Source organism: Bombyx mori, chromosome 16 (genome assembly GCF_030269925.1).
Source record: "Bombyx mori chromosome 16, ASM3026992v2".
In the NCBI taxonomy this organism is placed as follows: Eukaryota; Metazoa; Arthropoda; class Insecta; order Lepidoptera; family Bombycidae; genus Bombyx; species Bombyx mori.
Genome location: NC_085122.1, coordinates 3824487 through 3847598, shown reverse-complemented (window position 1 = coordinate 3847598; position 23112 = coordinate 3824487). Strand labels below are relative to the sequence as shown.

General features: G+C 41.0%; 1 protein-coding gene across 2 annotated transcripts; it reads left to right on the top strand.

Moving 5' to 3' along the window:
- Positions 1–38: 38 nt before the first annotated feature.
- On the top strand, positions 39–17175 carry LOC101743988 (bleomycin hydrolase). Of its 2 annotated transcripts, none has more exons than XM_004928880.5 (12): positions 39–274; positions 1031–1188; positions 1825–1955; positions 3628–3742; positions 4151–4288; positions 4546–4666; positions 6173–6300; positions 8577–8704; positions 10293–10391; positions 11964–12084; positions 13161–13271; positions 15399–17175. In XM_004928880.5, exons 1-12 carry the CDS (start codon positions 262–264, stop codon positions 15519–15521), a joined length of 1386 nt encoding a protein of 461 aa, XP_004928937.2. In that variant the 5' UTR covers positions 39–261; the 3' UTR covers positions 15522–17175. The 2 variants fall into 2 exon arrangements, with proteins under 2 accessions (XP_004928937.2, XP_037872345.1); XM_038016417.2 differs by lacking the exon at positions 39–274 and adding an exon at positions 538–644.
- Positions 17176–23112: the final 5937 nt, after the last annotated feature.

The window sequence follows — 23112 nt, the reverse complement described above, 5'->3', positions numbered from 1 at the left end:
GACTAAAAAGTCAGTTAGCCAATGGCCGTAAACAAATTCAAATATAGAAAAGACAAAACTACGCTCAGCTGAAATATATAAATAAAAGCGCCTCTAAAAGTTTTCACTTTTCATTAAAGTACTATGATGTATGCAGACTAATTAAAAATAACTCTGAGTGAACGTGAACTTTTTGTTTGATAAAATTTAAATTAATTTTCGAAACAACTTTAGAAATAGTGTCAACTGTGTACTTTATCTAGCTAGCAAAATAAACACAGGATGTCGAGTTCAGGTAAAGAAAATCAAATTAAATATTTAGCTCATTTGTTTTTAACTTGATTTCGTCCGATAAACTGTTTTTTTAGATTTATTACAGGGTTTTTTTTACTACAAGTAATAGCCAGTTCACTTACAGTTATGCTGCATCACGTTACTACGAAAACAAAATTGCATTATCATTCCATATATTTTTACGACAAACGAACTATTGAAATTTACCAATAAGCTATGATTGAACACTAACCCTTTTTTATTTAGTTGCTATTTAAAAAAAAACAATTAAAAAGGCTGACTTGTCAATCAAAATGAAATGATTAAAATTTTGAAATTTCGTTCTATTAATGCACCCAAATTTATAAGATATTTTTCTGATATAAAAAAACGTGAGTGGAATGGAGAATAGAATTAAATATTAAAATAATTATCTAATGAACAATGTACATGAATTGATAAGTTTGTAAAGCAACTTAGATTTGTATTGACAAAAACTTCATTTGATATAAAAATACCTACATTATAAAAAAAAAGATTTTCTTTTTCTTATTTAATCACACTTATTATTTTTCGGTTTTGTAATTTACTACGAATTAAAAAAAAAGAATTGCCAAGCCTCTGATGAAAATTGAACATAATAGCTCACACAACTAAATAGGAAGAATGTATTTGTAACAAAACATTTTATTTATTTAAATAGCCATGTGCAATTCTTCTTTTCTGTCGCCACTCACAAGCATGATAAAAATTTTAGGATGTTATCTTTTCATTTCAGTACCTCTAACATTAGATGAGCTATCAAAAATCCGCAAAGATTTTTATGCAGAACCAAAAAATGAATTGGCTCAGAATGTTTGTACTCGATATGATCCATTCGAAGTAGCCATCAACAGACGGAAGACAGATACTTCACTTCATGTTTTCAACCTTAAGGTATTAAATACAAACAATATGTAACATTACTTTGTAGAGGTGTATGTTGCAATTATGGAGACTTCAAACACAATCAAAATGTATATCGAAAAAAACCCATGGTAACCACTCACTGTCAGATATTATGCTCAATAACTTACAAAGGCAATAAAAACAGTAATTACCTCCAATATTTATATAACAATGATAAGGCTGGGAAGGGTATTTGTCATGAAGTTAATGTTAGATTGAACAATTGCCTCTAAATATTGCACTGTTTTACTGAAATAGATATTTTATATAAACATTTGAAACACTAAAATTTTCCAATGCTCATAAAACTGTCTTAATAGACAGACAAGCTTAGGCCACGGGTGGTACCGTCATTCTTAGAGACCACCAGAGGCATAGCTACTACATGGGCTATGATGTCTTCCTGCTTGGTCCTTCATATATAAAGGATAGAATCTGGCGGGTAGCCATCATACAACGCATACAACCTTTCGTTGTTCACCATCCCACTGAATCCATTATATTTTTTTTGTTTCGGACCGCATTCTGTGATAAATTTTTGCTCTAAGTTTCTCAGATGCTAAAATTAAATATGTACATTATTTTACAAAATGCAAGATAGATTTTTTTTAAATATTATATCAGATTGAGACTGAAGGGAAACCTGTCACCAATCAAGAGAGCTCCGGTCGATGCTGGCTGTTTGCAGCACTCAACGTGATGCGTTTGCCTTTCATGAAGAAATATGGAATTGAAGAATTTGAATTCTCACAAAGGTATGAATGAGTTCTTTTCTAAATGTACCAGTAAATTTTTATATTTGAAAAAGATATTTAATAGGATGGCTTTAGAGAAGCCAAGACTGCTTGTGTTCTTCAGATGAGACGTTTATCGTCGCTACTGGAAGGAGTTGATACTTGTCATGTACCATTATCTACCTGCTATGGTAGAAATAGTAGTAGAGGTACCAGTAAGTGTTGGTATCATTAGTGTTAAAATTGAGATATCTACCTACTGTTCACAACGCACTGCCCATTATGACGTCACCGGTTAAAAGTGTTGCATGTGTGTTGAGTGTGACTTAATATGAGAACGTGAGCGCGTCTCATCTCAGCCAATTTATAAAAAGCCAGTATTAATAGAGATTCGAAACTGTGAAGGTCATACTGTGACTGGTTCAAGCACACACGGTGCTATCGCGAACCCACACCGCTATCTGAACAGTTTATTGTTCGCAATAGAATATCTACTGTTTGTTTGATAACTTGTTACTGAGAAAATAAATTGCATAATAATATAGCTTGTATAAATGTAATTTCATATGATAACGGTACATTGACATTTAAAATATACTTGATAAATGTGAACAATTGTCTGTTTAAAGTTTTGTTTATTTTGCTAAATTAACATGAAAATTACGGTAGCTAACGGCTTGGCTGTGCCCCTAATATTGCTGATGTCCCTGAGCGACTGATGTCCCTGAGCGACTGCAACCATTTACCATCAGATGAGCCGTATGCTTGTCTCCCTACAAAAGCCAGACCAGTGTTTGTCTCATCGGACCACGAGTGAAACCTTTTGATAAATAAACAAACTCAAAATTACTAACTAGTGAATACACAGAAGGACCAATATGCCGGATCAGTTCTCAGAGTTTGGTGTTTGAAAAATAATTGAAAATAGGGCGACCATACTATCATACCACGATCGATAGTAATAGTATACGGACGTTGCGTCCTCTTTTTCTCATTATACTAGATCCGTGAACGAGCTCGTGGCCCACCTGATGCTAAGTGGTTATCATTACAACATGAACATAAGTTCAGTCTCAATTTTATATTATAAATACTGCTCTTTAATTATATTTCACAAGCTTTCTATCAACTTCAAAATTTACGCACATATCAAAAACAAATGAGATTACAATGATTTGATTTTTTTTCTCTAATATACTGACTAAGACCTCACTAATATTACTCTGGTCCGTCTTGATAAAACTCTTTTTACTTTTATTATTATTTATTTCTTAGATGCGTGGACGAGCTCACGGCCCACCTGTGGTTAAGTGGTTACCGGAGTTCATAGACATCTACAACGTAAATGCCGCCACCCACCTTGTGACATGAGTTTTAAGGTCTCACTTTTGACAGTACAACGGCGCCCCGTCCTTCAAACCGAAACTCATTACTGCTTCATGGCAGAAATGGTGGTACCTACCCGTGCGGACTCGCAAGACATCCTACCACCAGTACTAGACGTTCTTCCACCAGTTTTAGTCGCATTACTGCTTCACGGCAGAAATATGCCGGGCGATGGCATCTACCCGTGAGAACTCACAAGGCGTCCTACCACCAGCACAAGACGTTCTTCCACCAGTTTATTTTTCTTAGTCCCGCTGTACTCAAAGTTTGATCTTTTTAATGTTTCTAAACCATTTGTTTGTTTCAGTTACCTGTTCTTTTGGGATAAGATTGAAAGATCACATTTCTGGTTGAACAACATCGCGGAGACCGCTAAAAAGGGGGAGAAACTTGACGGAAGAGTTGTGAACTTCTTGCTCAAGGTATGTACACAATATATTTATTATTTTTTTATCATTTTTTTTCATTCGTTTTTTATTTTTCAAGATTAAGTGTGTCATTATCATTTCAGTATATCTGCCACAATGCTACAATGAAGTTTTAATAACATACGTTTTCTAGTGAGGTAGAAAACGTAAGTTAGGTCAAGTCTTCTTATATTGATTTTAATAAAAACTTTTTTTTTATGAAAAATTATATTATGAAATGAAATGAAGTTGATTAATATAAAACATGGCATGAAATGAGATGAGTTGATATGGCATGAAATATAATTTCAGTAAAGTGGTGGTCATTTACTGAGACTTTATCAGGTCAAAAAGTCCACTCAAAATACCCTTTTTTTTCTTCAGGGTAATACATTTTTGATTCCATTGCGTTTTTTTTTTCAGGATCCGGTCAACGACGGCGGCCAGTGGGACATGCTGGTGAACCTCGTGAACAAATACGGCTTAATGCCGAAGAAGTGCTTCCCGGAGTCGTACAGCTCGAGGCGGAGTGTGCGCATGAACGCGCTGCTGAGGACCAAGGTACCTACCCTACCTACCCATCGACTTTGAAGCTAAGTTTTTGAAGCAGTAACAGCCTGGCCACGGGACATTCGCCGGTACGAATATTCGCGCGGTGCGAACGGCGAAGCGTCTAGCGACTAAAGTAAACGCATAGCAATGTACTTATCAAGCCACGCGCCACGGCGACCGGCGAAGCGACCGGCGAAATGTACCGAATGTTTTTCTTCTGTACTTTAATGTCTTTTTTTTTTTATTTTGTTTTTTTTCTTCATCAGCTCCGTGAATTCGCCAAAGAATTGCGAGAAAAGGTAACGTCAGATGCATCCGACGACGAAATACAGAACACGATCAGTAAACAGATGATCGTCGTGTACAATATCGTAGCTATATGCTTGGGTGAGTGAGCACTAATTCACTAGTCGATAATAGAAGTCATTAAAGTAATTTAAAATCAATTTATTTATTATAAAAAAGAACACAATATTCCTAACCTAAAAGTACATGTTATTATCCGCAACATGCTTTGTCAGATTACAGAAATAAAGTTATCAGCAACATGCTTCGTCAAAAAAATCATTGTAATACCATGTCGACCACTTTTCCGTATCGTCTGAGTGGCCAAACAAATTGACGGGAGCTGTTAATGTTGTCAATGATATATCGACGCTTGAAAAGCAAACGTGACTAAGCGACAATAACTGCTTTGTACATAAATGATAGGCAATAACCATATTCGATGCGCAAAAAATATATATTTCTAGGTCTATTAAAATCATTTCAATCCTACAGCTAGATTCGTTAAAATTGATTTTTTTTCAGGTATTTCAACTTTAAATTAGTCTACTGTAAAGTTCACGCATTGTCGCTCAGTCACATTTGCTTTTCAAGCGTCTGTATGTATGTTGTATTAAACTATAACAATATCTGATTTCAATATACCCGTATCCTTTTTTTGCTCACTTAACTATTGGATCCAGTATATCAGAGACCACCACATTAATCCTCAATTATCAATTATATATGTATGTAGTTAAAGTATATATTTATATTATTATTTATTTTTTCTTTTCGTGTTAGCTTTCAACCGTGTTTATTTATTTATTTGCTAAGTTACAACCAACAAAGTGTTCATAAATACAAAACATGACAAACTGACAAAAGTTCATGGCAGATGTCACCTCAATTATTGGTGCAATCGACAGTGCATTGACAACAGACATAAAATATATATATATAACTAAAAATTGATTACATTTGATTACTTATGATTAATTTATATTTAATTGGAAAATTATCCGCGACAGACTTTTCCTGTAAGTTGTGAGACAATTAAAAAAAAAAAACTATTTCACTTAAAATTACTTGAGCGCAATCGGACAACTCCGAATGAACATTGACGGAGACCGCGCTACCATAGACGCTATTGTAGTCCCAAAGGATTCTGTTTAAGGGAAACAGGGAAGGGGTGTTGTTAAAATACCGTGTTATAGAAAAGTTATCTTTATACGAAATGTTGGAGACAATAAAAATAGTTTACAAATCTATACTCTATACTAATATATAAATATACAGTGGTTTTTACGGATGTTCCGTTATAACTACTGAACCGTGCATCCGATTGACTTGAAACTTGGTATCCATGTAGAAAATACATGCATCTAATGGATAGGCTAATATTTATATGAGTGTTGGATTCCCTAATAATAATGTCAATAAATAATAATTTTAATTGCCCATTCGGATAGTATATGTATATTTTTTATTGCCCCTTGCAGACGAGCGCACGGCCCACCCGATGGTGAGTGGTTACCGTCGCCCATGGACTTCAGCAATGCCAGGAGCAGAACTAGGCCGTTGCCTAAAATGCAGCAAAATATGCATATATAATTTGTTGTTAAACAGGTATACCCCCGGAGAAGTTCACGTACGAGTATTACAATAAGGACAAGGCGTACCAGGTCATGGGTCCGCTGACGCCCCAGGAGTTCTACGCGCGGCACGTGAAGCCGCTGTACGACGTGGACGACAAGGTAAGGTGCTCTCCTACCTATGCTGATATCCTTGAGAGGCTATATCAGCGTTAGCCTAGTGTGTAGGTGTAAGGTTCAAACCGGAGTTGTTGCTAACACTAGCCCTAGCAAGTGCAGTGCTTCGCAGAATCTACCACCGGATCGGAATCGCGACCCACTGAGAAGATCCGGCGAGAAACTCAGTGGGCTAAACTAGCGACAATGCATTTAACATCACACTGCGTAGCTACAACCTAAACATCTGTGTGTGGAATTGCTGGTTTCCTGAAAAAATTTTTTTGTCTTCACTGTTGTAGTTCTGGTTGGTACTAACTGGCTACCGTAACTTGAATGCGAATGTTTACGGGTGTCGGCCACTAGATGGCTTCGCTTCAATTAATTTCTCATTGCTCCTGTAGATGGCAGTAACATATTACCAATCCTATATTTTATTTTTAACTAGCTGACCCGCAGACTTCCTAGTGCCTCAATCGATAAATAAAAGACCTAAAATTTTGTATAGAATAAACTTAAAACAAACAAAAGGAATCCGTCCGACGGGGGACACCTCAAAGGAAAAACAAAATTGTTATTTTTATCTAATTCCCCGAGCATTTTCATATTTTTCTACCTTTTAAATCTTCTCTGGACTTCTACAAATAATTCAAGACCAAAATTAGCCAAATCGGTCCAGCCGTTCTCGAGTTTTAGCGAGACTAACGAACAGCAATTCATTTTTATATATATCTAGTCTTGCCATAAATACTGTTACAAAGGAAAAAATAAAATTTCTATTGCAAATAACATTTATTACTTTTACAGTGTGTTAGTTTAATACATAAATATAAAACAATTTAAAGTTTAAAAAGCTTATTCGAAGTGGTCTCCATTGGCTGCAATACAGTCCTTTAAACGTTGAGGCCAGTTATCAATAGAAGCACGCACTCTTTCCATGGGAAAATTTTTCACTGCCAATCGTACGGATTGTTTTAGGGACTCCAAATTATCATGGCGTTTAGAGCAAGCCGTACTCTCTAAAACTGACCATAAAACATAATCCCACGGATTAAGATCGGGACTAGACGACGGCCAGTCTTCAGCTCTGATGAAGTCCGAAACGTTCGTTTCCAATCAAGACTGCGTAGACCGAGCTTTATGACCTGGCGCCGAGTCTTGCTGGAAGGACCATTCTTGATTATTGAACATGGTGTTGTTAAGGGGCTTCACTACCTTCCCAGGAATGGTATCTTGATACACTTGTGCCGATGTTTTGATACCTTTTTCACAAAAGTATGGCTCAGTCACTCCTTCATAGCTAATACCCCACCAAACCATCACTGAAGTCGGGTAGTGCCCACGTTGCACTCTGTCGACTAATTGGGAAGCTTCCTTAGAGCTTTGAGCATAAATACGGTCATTTTGTTTGTTAAAATGTTGCTCAGTTGTAAAAAAATTCTCATCCGTAAACAAAATTTTTCTATGACCTCCCTTTGCGTACCGCTTCAGTAGTTGTTTCGAATTTACCACCCTATTCTCTTTTAAATTATCAGTTAAGAAATGACCAGTACGTCTCTTATAGGTTGCAAGTCCTAAGTCATATTTTAAAATACGCGACATGGTTCTAGGTGCTATCTTCATCTCCCGAGATAAAATCTTTTGCTTTCGGACAGGATTTCTTCGAATTCTTTCCCTTACTGCTTTGACCACCTTTTTCGTACGAACACTACGTGGACGGCCAGATCTTTTTCTGTCATAAACAGAGGAGGTCTCATTGCACCTATTAATAGCTCGGTACACAAACATTTTACTAATACCGTTTGGAGAGTTTTAAAAATTGCATTTGGCTCCATACTTACTTTGTGTAATGCAATCACAGCGATTCCGTTCTCTTTATCACCCCACTCCATTTTAATATCGCAAAATATTGTACAATGTATTGGCGCCGAAATGAGAAAACTCAATGAGCAATCATGTAAAAATGATAGATTCCAAATTCAAATGTAAGATTTTGTTTATTTTTAATTGTAACAGTATTTATGGCCAGACTAAGTATAGAAGAAGGATTTTGTAAATGTTCACAAACCACAAATTGATAAAATTTGATCAATTTGTCTATAACAAATAAAGGCTAGTATGATTTATTTTTTTATTTTCTGTGTTTAGTCATACAACAATTAAATGCCTTAACTTTAACAACATATAAGTTTAGGGGCATCCGCTACAAGATGTCGCTAGTTTCCATACTTTTTTTTTTGTCTTAAAGTATCTCAGTTTCAGGGCTCTGATTATCATTTCAGGTGTGCATAGTAAACGATCCACGAGAGAACAATCCGTATGGTCATTTATATACGCTACAGTATCTCGGTAATATGGTCGGAGGTCGAACGACTGTTTACAACAATCAGCCCATCGAAGTATTGATCAAGTAAGTGACGTACAGGATGTTTGATGTGGTCATGGGTATGTTTTTTTTCTTTAATTGCTTAGATGTGCGTAAATGATATGGTGTTAATTGGTCACCGGAGCCCACAGACATCTACAACGTAAATGCCGCCACCCACCTTGAGATACAAGTTCTAAGGTCTCGGTATAGTTACAACGGCTGCCCCACCCGTCAAACCGAAACGCATTACTGCTTCACGGCAGAAGTAAGCAGGGTGGTGGTGGTACCTACCCGTACAGACTCAAAAGACGTCCTACCACCAGTGAAGTACAGTGTGTTGCACAATGAGTGCAAATGGTAGCGGGCATTGTGGGTTCAAACGGGTAGGTACCGACATGCTACTTGTTGCTGCCGCGAAGCAGTCGTGTGGTTTGAACGGCCGAACTTTTGACTTGTCCTCGGTTATTACTATTATTACAAGGACTAAATTAATATATAAAATACCTTTCGTGAACCTTTAAATTTGCTAGCCTTCGAGCGTATATTTTGAAACATTATATCCCCCAAACGTAATTCCACCACCCCTTAAAAAGCCATGGTCCCTGTTTGGCGGTCTAGTGCCAGTATTATTCATTGCAGCTTTTAGCCAAATATAGTCGTAACGGGTGCCATTCGAAGCACTATTGAGGCGCCAAGCCACTCAAGGTGCAGCAATATTATATTGTTCCGCGATGGAGCTCGGGATAAATCATAACTCTCACCCAAATTCAAATCGAAATTCGTCTTAATTATTATGACACTTAAGGCAGAATTCACTTTTTCGCTTGGCTTCAAGCGATCGGTTCGTCGTTTCGCTTCATATCGTCTCTGCAACGCTTGTATAGTGGACACGACGTGTCTAAAATTTTCCAGAACATCCCAGTAGCCCTAGTAACTAACAAATTAAAGAGCGGACTTTTAGCGTGGTATGGACACGTGATGCGTAGAGAGAAGATGGATGTGACTAGGAGATGTATGGAAACGGTAGTGCAAGGTAGAGGGGGTAGAGGTCGACCGAAGAAGATATGGGTGGAGTGTGTGAATGACGATATGAGACAGAGGAAAGAGTGAGTGTTGAGATAACGGCTGATAGAAGAGAATGGAATATAGAAATTCGCTGTGCCGGTCCCACCTAGTGGGATAAAGTGGAGAAAAATAAGAAAAAGATTCCTTATAGTACTAGTCGTTTCGAGATCCGTTTTCGCTCTTTAATAACAGATGGCATTACTAGTACTTTTACAAGAATATAGAACACTGCTGTTCATTCTCAAGTGAGTATATTATGGAGGTTAGAGGTAAGGAGTACCATCTTGTATAGGGAACAAATTGAAAAGATATCCACCTGTAAACAGCAAGCTATTGTTGGTAGACTCACCGAAATAAGGTTAGTGTAGGAAGTGAAAATGATATGAATATAGCAGTTTTAAGCAAGAGTGAAGTCAAATCCTTCCACTTGCTACTATGGCGCCAACTTAATTGGCTCCCTTTCAATGGCACTTTTTAATACACTGAGGTGGTGTTCCAAATTTCTACCCTCCACAGAGGATGGATACAAACAGTTGTCATTAATGAATGATTATTCGACAACCAGGGCCGTTAAGGACAGCATCCAGGGAGGCGAAGCTGTGTGGTTCGGGTGTGAAGTGACGAAGAGGTTCGAACGGAAGAACGGCCTGGAGGATCTTGAAGCGTGAGTCGCTATCAACTAATGTGTAACTGGAATTTCTAGAAACTACTTGCGCGCCCTCTGTCGGACGCGACGCTTCATGTGACAGTATTAATAACTTTTTCTCCTACCTATGCTGATAACTTGAGAGGATAGTTCAGCTACTCCTTAACGTGTAGGTGAGCTCACGGGCCTCAAACCGAGAGTTTTGCTAACACTGGCCCTAGCAAGAGCAGTGCTTCGCAGAATCTACCACCGGATCGGAAACGCGACCCATTGAGAAGATCCGGCGAGAAACTCAGTGGACTGTGTCTGAGGGTTAATTTACTCGAACGGTGACCGGTGCTTGAGGTACCTAAAAGCACCGTTAGTGGATCGGGAGGATCCGCAATGACGTGTTTTGATAACAGACGTGTATGCCTTTTTATAGCTTCATGTGATATTAAGTGGTTATTACCAAAGTCCATAGATATTAATAGCGGTGCATACAATAAAACTTCCACTGTTCCAAAATATTCTGTTATAATAATGATTAAAAAGTAATTAACACTTTTATTACGCTCTTGCTCATTTTTTAACCGCCATCTTTCTTTATCTCTGTCATTCTCTTTTCCCTTTCTTTCCGTTTTCCCTCATTCACATCTCAACGCTCCTTTCCACATTATTTTCATACGTTCCGTTCTTACCAATCCTACATATATCCAACTAGGCGGCCCGACGAACTTTGTACCGCCTTAGAGGCAATAAATGAGCAGACTTTAGATTTTATCAAGATCAATTCTTTATTTGGATAATTAGTGTAAATTAAAAAAGTAAGTGTTTTAATGATTTATGATTCAATTTATTGGCCATGCATTTTAGTTGTTATTATTACTATTATTATTATATTTTTATTTCTTGTTCTTCTTCAGTCATTTCACTCGCAATGTTTCGAATCTTAGTTGCAATACGGCTTCGTCGGGAAAGATTTGATCGTGCTGGTCGCGACATGGCTTTCTTAATGATTATCTCGGCACAATAAGCTAATAGAAACTCGAAACAAACACATCAACCGGTCAACTTAAAAATTCTACTATAATTAACCATAGACTACATTAGGTTTAGCTGTCAGTTGCGTTTTATTATTCCACTAGCGACCCGCCCTCGCTTCGCTTCGGAAACATTAAAACACACATGAAACCAAAAAAAAAAAAAAAAGTAGCCCATGTTCATCAGGGACAATGTCGGCTTCTAATGGAAAAAGAATTTTCCAAATCGGTCCAGTAGTTTTGGAGCCTATTCGAAACAAACAAACAAACAAACAAATCTTTCCTCTTTATAATATTAGTATAGATATCAGTTGCGTTTTGTTATTCCACGTTTTATGTCACGTCCCACGGGAACGCAATAAAAAGTCCTATCCTAGGTCCTTCTCCTGGTTCTAAGCTACCTCCCCACAAATTTTCAGCCAAATCAGTTCAACCGTTCTTGAGTTATATAAAGTGTAACTAACACGACTTTCTTTTATATAGATCATATATAATGAGTAGTATAGCATTCGAACGAACGTTCAATTTTAAAATGGATAAAGATTTATTATGTTATTTCGTTTTTCAGTCACGATTATCGTTTGGTCTTCAACACTGAGATCCAGATTGGGATGCCGAAGGAGGACCGACTGCTGTACGGAGACTCGTGCATGACGCACGCCATGGTGTTCACGGCGGTCGGCCTCGATGTGAGACGCAACCACCCCCCCTCCTGCTCCTCCTCCCTTCCCCCTCACTATAGTAGAGCGGGTGGACTTTTTGGCGGAAACGCGAGGAGTGAAATTGTGTGATGTTTATTTGGTGTTTCTTCAGGTTTAAATATGTAATAACGGTGGTTTATTAAATGTTTAGTAAAATGTAGGAAAATGAAACAAAGCCGCTGAACGAAATTCTCAGGATCCTCCAAAAAGTCCACTAAAAAGTCTCAGTAAATAACCACCGTTTTACTGAAATTATATTTCATCCCATATCATCTCATTTCATTTCGTTTTCATTTCATTTCATAATATCATTTTTCAAATAAAAAATCCGCACGGGAGTGGGTCCGTCCGCACAGGTAGGTACCACCACCCCGCCTAATTCTGCCGTGAAGCAGTAATGCGTTTCGGTTTGAAGGGTGGGGCAGCCGTTGTAACTATACTGAGACCTTACAACTCATATCTCAAGGTGGGTCAATTAATAAAGAAAAAGCAGTGCTCTGAATTTACCCACCGGCGAGAAACTCAGTGGATTGTGACTTATTAGTCAGGTTGCAATCTTAACCGATGCTTGAGGTGCTTTAAAGCAGCGAAAGTCCAATGGGACGTGCCCACTTCGACAAAGCGGCACAACACGAGAACCCTCTCATCGTGGTCGCCGGTAACTACATTCCCGATCCTACGGACAGAATGGAAAGCAGTCGACGTCGCCCAAAACACGTCATTACGGATCCTCCCGATCCACTAACGGTGCTTTTAGGTATCTCAAGCACCGGTCACCGTTCGAGTAAATTAACCCTCAGACACAGCCCACTGAGTTTCTCGCCGGATCTTCAGTGGGTCGCGTTTCCGATCCGGTGGTAGATTCTGCGAAGCACGGCTCTTGCTAGGGTTCGTGTTAGCAACGTCGTCAGGTTTGAGCCCCGTGAGCTTACCTACTAGTTAAGTTTACGTTGAAATAGCCTCTCAAGGCTCTCAGCTTTGGTAGGAAAAAAGGGACGTGTAAAATTGCCAGTCAAAATTCTCAGTGAAGATTGTGAAGGAGAAGCAGATATTTTGCGTTACAGGAGCAAGGCAACCCGCTGAAGTTCCGCGTCGAGAACTCTTCCAGCGACAAGGAGTACGATAAAGGCTACCTGCTACTCACCGAGCCTTGGTTCAGAGAGTTTGTGTTTGAGGTAACTATATTTTTAATCTTCTAATAATAAATACATGTTACTTAATGGACTTTTTGGCGGGAACGCGAGGAGTCAAGTTGTGTGATTTGTTTTATTTTGTCTATTTAGTGTTTCTTCGGGTTTAAATGTGTAATAATGGTAGTTTATTAACTGTTTAATATCTGTGAAAGTGCACAAATGTGGGAAAATGAAACGAAGCCGCTGGACGTAACTTCTCGGGATCCTCCAAAAAGTCCACTGAAAAAATCTTAGTAAATGACCACCATTTTACTGAGATTATATTTCATCCCATATCATCTCATCTCATTTCATTTCATTTCATCCCAATTCAATCCAGATTAATGTCTCAAATTAATCATCTTCATTTCATTTCACTCCATAACATCATTTTTCATAAAAATATGAATATACATTAAAATAAGACATGACTTAAAGGTCTCAGTTACCAGGTCATAAAATCCCTTTAAAAAAATTTTTTACTTAATGCCTAATTTTCAATACCAATTTCATTTTCATGTTCATTTAGCTCATTGATATTTCAACAGATGTCTGCCTAGTGTTCAAAAAGTTGTTAAATTAATTTAAGTGGAAATAAAATCATCTGTAATGCTGTAATGAATGATTTTTTGATTTAAATGTAAATGGGTAAATTGTTTTTCTGAACTAAAGTGAATAGGTCAGAGGGCATCGGGGACCACATCAATAACGGAGCTCATAAAACACCCCATGCTAGTGCCTTATCAAATGACGAACGAATATTTTTTTTACTGGTGGTAGGACCTCTTGTGAATCCGCACGGGTAGGTACCTTGCCTATTTCTGCCGTGAAGCAGTAATGCGTTTCGGTTTGAAGGGTGGGGCAGCCGTTGTAACTATACTGAGACCTTAAAACTTATATCTCAAGGTGGGTGGCGTAGTTTACGTTGTAGATGTCTATGGGCTCCGGTAACCACTTAACACCAGGTGGGCTGTGAGCTCGTCCACCTATCTAAAAAAAAATATTCACACTAGACGAACTATTTTGCATTGGGGCTCATATAATAAGTTATTGTATGTCTGTATAACACTAAAGATTCGATCAAAGATCGTTCGATAAACAGGTGATGACATAACTGTTTTGTGTACATTTGGTTGGCTTAAAGGTCTTGTTACCAGGCCATAATATAAATAAAAAAAAATGATTTGACAAAGAAATCGTAAACTATTGTGATAGGCAAGAGAAATAACGCAAAAAGGAATTGTACCTACATACATATTAGAGCAAAGATTTTTTACCTAAACTAATTCCGACTATGCTATACATTTTTTTTTTATTGCGTAGATGGATGGACGAGCTCACAGCCCACCTGGTGTTAAGTGGTTACTGGAGTCCATAGACATCTACAACGTAGATGCGCCACCCACCTCGAGATATAAGTTCTAAGATCTCAGTATAGTTACAACGGCTCCCCCACCCTTCGAACCGAAACGCATTACTGCTTCACGGCGGAAATAGGCAGGGCGGTGGTACCTACCCGTGCCGACTCCCAAGAGGTCCTACCACCAGTGATATTACATTACATTACATATTTACATTTTGTACAATAAAACACAAAAAGATCCATTTATATCTTTACGCAGATACCGGCAAGAAACGACAAAAAAAAAATTATAGTATTCTGAAGTTAAACACATACAGTCGAATGATAATTTTTTTTGTCGGCTGAAAAAATTGATTAATAATTTCGTCGTCAATATAATAATAAAAACCATTATCTTTCGGCCACGAAAACTAATAGAAGAAACGCGATATAGATAATAACAACGCTTGAAAGGCAAACTTGATTAAGCGACAATGCGTGAACTTTACAGTAGACTAATTTAAAGTTGAAATACCTGAAAACAAAATTTATTTTAACTAGCTGTAGTAGAATCTAGCTAGTAGCTGTAGGATTGAAATGATTTTAATAGACCTAGAAATATATATTTTTTGCGCATCGAATATGGTTATTGCCTATCATTTATGTACAAAGCAGTTATTGTCACTTAGTCATGTTTGCCTTTCAAGCGTCGATATATACTTTTTACAATTTAAACTTTATTTCGTTATATATTTTTTTCTTTTTAAATTAATTTTATTATATTCTAGGTCGTTGTAGACAAGAAGTACGTGTCGAAAGAAGTTCTAGATGTGTTCAAACAAGAATTAGTGGAATTACCGGCCTGGGACCCCATGGGGACGCTGGCGTGCCCGCTCTGCGCGGACGACTAGCAACGCGACTAGCGCCGCCACATATATGGCTTAATGGGTGGACGAGCTCATAGTCCATCCGGTGTTAAGTGGTTACCGGAGCCCATAGACATCTACAACGTAAATGTCGCCACCCTCCTTGAGATATAAGTTCTAAGGTCTCAGTATAGTTACAACGGCTGCCCCACCCTTCAAACCGAAACGCATTACTGCTTCACGGCAGAAATAGGCAAGGTGCCTACCCGCGCGGACTCACAAGAGGTTCTACCACCAGTGAAACCAGTATTGTTCACTGGGCAATCACATTCCGCAGGGCTGTCCAAACTATAGTACACCTTTACAGGCTAATTAAATTTAATTCAAATGCTGGAGAACCTCAAAAAAATAGTTTTTTCAACTTTAAAAAAAAACAGGGTAATAATAAATACTTTCCGGGAAATCCCCTAATAATAATCCCTTTTAAATAATGTCGTGGATTTTTATTTCAAAACATTTAATAAAAATTTATTAAAACATGCGTCGCGGGCCGCGTGAAAAGTAACCATGGGACTGTTATCTAGACAGCCTTGACGTTATGTACTGTTGAGATTAATGTAATGCCGCCACGACTGGCGACTGACTTTTACTGCTGGTAGGACCTCTTGTGAGTCCGCACGGGCAGGTATCACCGCCTTGCCTATTTCTGCCGTGAAGCAATAATGCGTTTCGGTTTGAAGGGTGGAGTAGCCGTTGTAACTATACTGAGACCTTAGAACTCATATCTCAAGGTGGGTGGCGGCATTTACGTTGTAGATTGTCTATGTGCTCCAGTAACCATTTGACTCCAGGTGGGCTGTGAGCTCGTCCACCCATCTAAGCAATAAAAAATAAAAAAAACTTACCATGGGTAGTCGTTGTTTTTGGCACGAACGCGACAACTGAAGCTTTATGAATTGTTTTATTCTATTAATTTTGTATTACTTCAAGTTTAAACGTGTTATAACTGTGGTTTAATAATGATAATTATTATTTCGTGTGTATAAATCATATTAAAACTCATGCTATTGTATTCGACAAGTAAAAAAATAAAGTCGATTATAAAGAAATATGGCAACACCTTCACAAGAATATGTACGCAGCGTCAATATTAACTTACACTAATCTGTTTTTTTTTAATACTATTCATTCGTGTCGAAAACATTTTCAATATAGGAGAATGAGGCAGTATTCACTTTAATTTTCATTAATAACTTTACTTTGGGAATGAATCCTTAAAATTATGCTTGTGCTATAAATATATATATATTTTTTATAATTGAGGGATTTCACCCCTCTGTATCGTAATAGAGCTAAATATTACATTGTGTTTCTTCTTAACGTTAATAGTTAAAAAGAACATACACGTTAGTTAGGTCAATATTAAAAATCATTACCGTATCGTTTGAAGTTTGCCTTTGTCGCCAAAACTACTTTTGAGAATCTCAGATGTTGTTCTAATCTGTTTGATAAATGTGTCTACAGAAGAATCATGAATAAACGTTACATTTTACTTTTTGTGTTCAGCCGAGTTACCAAAACCCATTGTTTATTTAGATACATAATAGAGTTTCGTAACAAACTTCTGTTGCGTCTGGCTTGGTTTGCAATAAATGCGACCAATTTTTTATTAATATAAATAAACTATGTAAGTTTTGTCTTTTTGTTTTTTATTTTTATTTTTTGAGTCCATATTTTATTTTCCTTTATCATAGGTAACTATCGTTAACTCTAAATCATAATTTAAAACTGACTGCCGCCATCCAAATGAACTCAAGACGCCTTTTTTAATTTTTTTATTGCTTAGATGGGTGTTCAGTGGTTACTGGAGCCCATAGACATATACAACGTAAATGCCGCCACCCACCTTGAGATATGGGTTCTAAGGTCTCAGTATAGTTAGGTACAACGGCTGCCCTTTCAAACCGAAACGCATTACTGCTTCCCGGCAGAAATAAGCAAGCTGGCCTGGTTCACTACCCATGCGGATTTAAAACCTAATCCCAGCTTAGGAGATCTTTATGTAGTCCTCCGTCCTCTTCGGAATAGTTTACAAACCTGATTCATTAACATTCTGAAGTCCTTAATAATAATAACTGGGAACAAATCATACACGGTCGTCCGGCCCCAAATTAGGATTCCCTGTGCTATGGGTACCAGAGACTGACATACATAGTTATACACTTTTAAATATACACATTTATAGATAATAAACACCCAGATGAAGACCAAACAAACCTGCTCATCACACGAATGCTTAGGACGCTTAAATAAAAGCGGCTCTAAATAAAATAAAATGTTTACTTCGTGTAAAAATGTACAGTGCTTTTTTGTTGTAATGGCGGCGATCATGGCCTCCTAGATTTTTTGGGTCGCGCATGCGCGTGACTGAACCAACACCACGCCACAAATGTTTGTTCGACGTGGGAAATCGAAAACACGGCTCTCGGTGTAACTACTAGATCACCGATTCTGCCAGTCTAATTAATCTTTACATTAGCGACAGAGATCCATCTTTTCCAGCTGAACAATTAACGCACGCATAAGTAATCGCCAATCGAATTCTTCGGCTCCAAAGGTTATGTTATGAAGTCGGTATAAATTCAGAGAAAATAAATCATTGTTACAGGAAATTGGGGGGAATAGGGACACTAGAGTTAAAATAGAGACAAATCAGGGATGTCACAATACTCTTGTTGAGTTGTTATATTTAACATTAAACTGAAAATGGCTTTTATTTAATATTTAAGAATACTAAATAATTTAATTTAGTCATCAAAAATTTGTAACTCATTAAAGATATTAAAAAGTTAATTACCTAAAGTTAGGTACCCACCTAAGAAGTAAATAGCCAGCCCTATCGAGAAACTATTGTCCCTATACGTAAATGATTGAAAGTTTACTGGTGGCCCGAAGGCCTTTCCAGTTTCACCAGGACAGGTGGGCGAGCAAAGGCTCAGCCAAGAGGGGTGGGATTTGCTAACAACTGCCCGAGCGCCTCCGAAGGAGACCTAACAACTCAAGAGCAATTGTTTCGCGAATGAATCTACTACCGGATCGGAATCGCGACCCGCTGAGAAGATCCGGCGAGAAACTCAGCGGGCTGATGCATGGGTTAGGTTGCACGTCGACCTCTTTGTCGAGTTCGACGAGTACAGTTACCGGGGTCCCTAAGCCTGCCCCTAGTATTAGAGCTGAAGGCATCTAATGCAAAGGTTATTGGATCTGATCGATCCGTAAGGACGTGTCTAGGGCGTCGACGGTGACTGGCTCCTGCATGATCAGGATTCGGGGAGTAGTCAGCGGCGGCAACGATAAGGCTATTATCATGACGCATAGCCTTATCGAAGTATCGTTCCGACGCTGACTTCATGTATTTCCGAATTGATTCGAGGCCCAGGTCGTCGTGTAGGTCAACGTTCCTCACGAACCACGGAGCCCCGACAGCTAACCTGCAAAAGCGGGATTGTAGGGATTGGAGGGTGTCTATGTGTGTGCGGGCCGCGTGAGCGAACACCACACTCGCGTAAGTCATGACGGGCCTTATGCAAGTTTTGTAAAGTGTCACCTTGTTCCGAAGGGACATTTTACTCCGCTTACAGATCATGGGGTAGAGTCTACCGAGAATAAACGCGGCACGGTCACGGACTGATTTTATATGCGGGCGGAATGTCATCGATGCATCCAGAGTAACGCCCAGGTACTTGACCTTCCTGACCCAGGGTATGGGTTGTCTAAAGAGAGTAATCGGGGGTGTGAGATTCCTCCTCCTAATACGGGAGGAAATCCGTGTGGAGCTTCCCCTCTGAAATAGCACCGCAGTACTTTTCGCTGGGTTGATGTCTATGCGCCATTTTCGGAACCACTGTCCTAGGGCTAGGGCTGCGCTCTGAAGCTTCTTCGCGATTAGGGACTTATTTCTACTAGAATAGTAAACAGTCGTGTCGTCGGCGAATAAAGCTAAATGGGTCGGCGGCGACCGGGGAATATCGTTGACGAATAAGCTAAATAGGAGGGGCGAGAGGACAGAGCCTTGCGGGACTCCAGCTGTGAGAGGTCGTAGGAAGGAGCGGGTTCCGTCGACTCGATATCGAAAAGAGCGGTTCGACAAGAAGTCCCGTATGATGAGCACGAGACTATCCGGCACGCCCATATTGAATAGTTTGAAAATCAAACCATTGTGCCAGACTTTGTCGAACGCTTTTGCGACGTCGAAGAAGAGAGCTCCCGTGTATAACGGTTTTGGTCGATTAAGCCCCACAAGAATGTGCTCCGTGAGGCGGTGCACCTGTTGAACGCATGAGTGATTTGTACGGAATCCGAATTGTTCATCGATGAGAATGCCCTTGGATGAGACGAAGTCTCTGAGGCGTTTGTAGAGCAGACGCTCATACAGTTTGCCTAGAGACATGAGGAGGCTAATCGGGCGGTAGCTCGTCGGATGATTTTTTGGTTTACCGGGTTTATGTATGCCGATAACGTCCGCTTCTTTCCACACCGCGGGAAAGATACAGTTCGCCATAGCGGCATTGAAAATAGATGCCAACATCACGATGAGTTGGACGGGTAGAAGTTTAATAACGCGGTTAGATATACCGTCGGAACCGGGAGCCTTGCGAGGACGTAGGTCTTTGATCAAGTCTTTAACTTCTATCGGGGTGACGGGTGGTAACGCATCCGATGGTGGCAAGGAGGCTCTGCGTTCTACCTCACTGTCTACTAATTCTACATGAACAGGGTCCACGGATTGAGTGCTGGGCGTGCACTGGGTTTGCAATGTATCGGCCAGCAGCTCTGCTTTTTCGTCATCATCGAACGCCGCGAGTCGGCCTGAGGGGCCTACGAGGGGGGGCATAGTTACTACCGTATCCGATTTGAGAGTACGAGCTAAGCGGTAGTAAGACCTTTGGGAGGGCGCGAGTCCTTCTAAGAAATCAGACCATCTGGCATCTCGGACTTCGGCGATGCGAGACTTTACGTCGCGTTGTAGGGCACGCATTCGAATACGATTTTCCGCGGTAGGATACCTGTCGTAGGCGCGTATCGAGGCGTTCTTAGCTCTAAGGAGTTCCCTAATATCGTCGGACAATTTGAAGCGGTGAAGGAAGTCCTCCGCTACAACTTGTTTCGATGACCTATCTAATGTCGAGGTGATGTGTGACGTTAAGATGTCTATGGCTTCAGCGGTATCCTGAGGAGACGGGATAGAGTCCGGGTTAAACGGGAGCGATGGTGGATCAGATTCAGCCAGGCTGATGCCCAGCGTGTGCCAATCCACCACAGTCCTCGTGACGTGGGAACGGAATCGGGAGCGCGACCGAGCTTCATAACGACGGGACGGTGGTCTGAATCTAACTCTGAAACTACTTCGATCGAGTGTAAGCGCAGAGTTACGTTTTTTAATAACGCTATGTCGAGTATATCCGGGCGATGCGCGATATTTAGCGGGTAGTGAGTCGGGGTTAGCGGAGCGACGATATCGAAGGCGAGATCATCGACTAACGCGTCAAGCCGCCTGCCATTCGGGGTTGTGGTGTGTGAGTTCCACCTGATGTGTTTACAATTTAGGTCGCCCGCCAGAATGACAGAGCTCCCCATACCGAGCAGCGCCTCGATATCACTGCTTAGAACGATCTTATCCGGTGGAAGATAAACGGACGCGATAACGATCGGCGCGTGTCCCGTCAGTGAGATTCGGCACACTGATGCTTCGATATTAGCGAGCGCGGGAGGATCGAGCGGGACGCAATGCAGGGCTCTTCTATAGTAAATGACGGTACCACCACCACGGGCAGAGAGCCTGTCGTTCCTGACCATGTTATAGTTCGCGATTTTAGGGTCACGGCGCGCGGGCTTAAGTAGGGTCTCCTGCACTAAAAAGATATCAATTTGATGGTCACGCAAAAAGTCAGAAACCTGATCACGTTGATTTGCGAGACCGTAAGCGTTAAAAAATCCTATCGTTACGGATAGGGGCTTTATTCTACTTATATACGCCATTGATTACCGGCGGAGTGAGGGGAGGACGTACGTATTTAATGACGCGTATACGTCGGCGTATTCCTGCACAACGGCGATAAAGTGTTGTGCAGTGGAGGCAGCGCGAATGGCGTCGCCCAAAGCGTTAGCGCGCTCAAAGTTGATCGACTGAAAGAAGTCGATCGCTAAAGCGAGATTTTCGGACGCGGTCGGAGGGCAAGTCGCGGGAGAGGGACGAGTCGCGGTGGTGGGACGAATCGCGGAGGAGGGAGTTGTAGCCGTGTTCGTGTACGGCAGCGGTTTTGCCCAGGCCGAGAAACTGGGCACCGCCGCCGGAACGAACGCTGGCTTAGCCTGCGACGCAGAGGGTGCCGAGGCTTTGATGTCTGGGCCGGAAGCTCGGAGGCGGTTTTGGCGGGCGACGCGGCGATTTATTTTAGGGGCTCGGGGGCAACCACGGTAATTCGCGGGGTGACCCTGTGTTCGACACAGGACGCAGCTAGGCGGTTCCGTCGCGGTTTTTTGATCGCGAGCGCAGAGGGCCGTGGCGTGATCGCCCAAACACTTAACACATCGGGGGCGCGCGTGACAGTTACGGGAAGAGTGCCCGTACAATTGACAGTTATGGCACTGGCTAGGAGTGCCTTTTTTATGGGGGGCTTCGATGGCGATACCGGAGAGCCTACAGACGGTCTGTGTGTTGAAGATTTTCTTACCCTCGGGGGTAGGCTGGAGGGTGACTAGAACCATATTATATGGCTCCCTGCCGCGACCGGTGTGCATACGGTGCACAGAATTCACTGGAAAGCCCTGTTCTAACAGATCGGCCTTGACGAGCTCTACATCTAACTCTTTAGGGATTCCGCGTATTACAACGCGGAGTTCGCGCTCCTCCTGGAGCGTATAAGTATGGAAACTTATACGTTCCTTACGGAGGTAAGAAGAGAGGGCCCTATGGTCGTCGGGTGTTTGAACCTTAATCTGAATGCCGTTCGCGAGGTTACGGGCATTCGTGAAATTTATATTTTTGGCCTTAAGGGCCAGGCAAACTCGATCCCAAGCTGCCTTCTCCTGAAGGATAACCGGGGGAGGGGTCTGGGTTTTATTTTGTGCCACCGGACGCGGCGACGGAGTGGCACGGGCTGGGGGCGCAACGGGAGTCTGAGGGCGGGGGCGCGTCGCGTTCACGGCTTTGCTAATTTTAGCGGCCGCGGGAGCTCGAGACTCCGCGGCACGCTTCTTACCCTTCTGTACCAGGGTGAATCCATCCGTCGATGAGGCGGGGGCGAGGTCGACCTCCATGTCCGAGTCAGAGTCGGAGCACGAGGAGGCGGGTGCAGGCGACCTACGAGCAAGTGTAGGTGTTTTAGAGGGCGCGACGGAGGCCGCGGATGATCGCTCAGCTGAAACGATGGTCACGGCGGACGACGCAGCAGCTTTTCTCGCCAGTATAGGCGACACGGAAGCGGCAGGCACGACAGAGGCTGTGGTGCTCAATGCAGAAGCTCTGCACGCAGGTACAGGCGACGCAGGAGCAGCGAGCGCGGCGGAGTCCTCGAGAGGGCTCGCAGTGTGATTGGCCTTGAAGGCCAGAAACTCTGAGGCGAGCTGTGGGTGG

Bases quoted from the DNA above. Each gene is read 5' to 3' on its own strand.
- LOC101743988 (XM_038016417.2), top strand. From the start codon at position 572: ATGATTAAAATTTTGAAATTTCGTTCTATTAATGCACCCAAATTTATA. The intron at 1,956-3,627 runs GTATGAATGAGT...TGTTTGTTTCAG, and splicing joins GAATTTGAATTCTCACAAAG to TTACCTGTTCTTTTGGGATA. The intron at 4,667-6,172 runs GTGAGTGAGCAC...GTTGTTAAACAG, and splicing joins TATCGTAGCTATATGCTTGG to GTATACCCCCGGAGAAGTTC.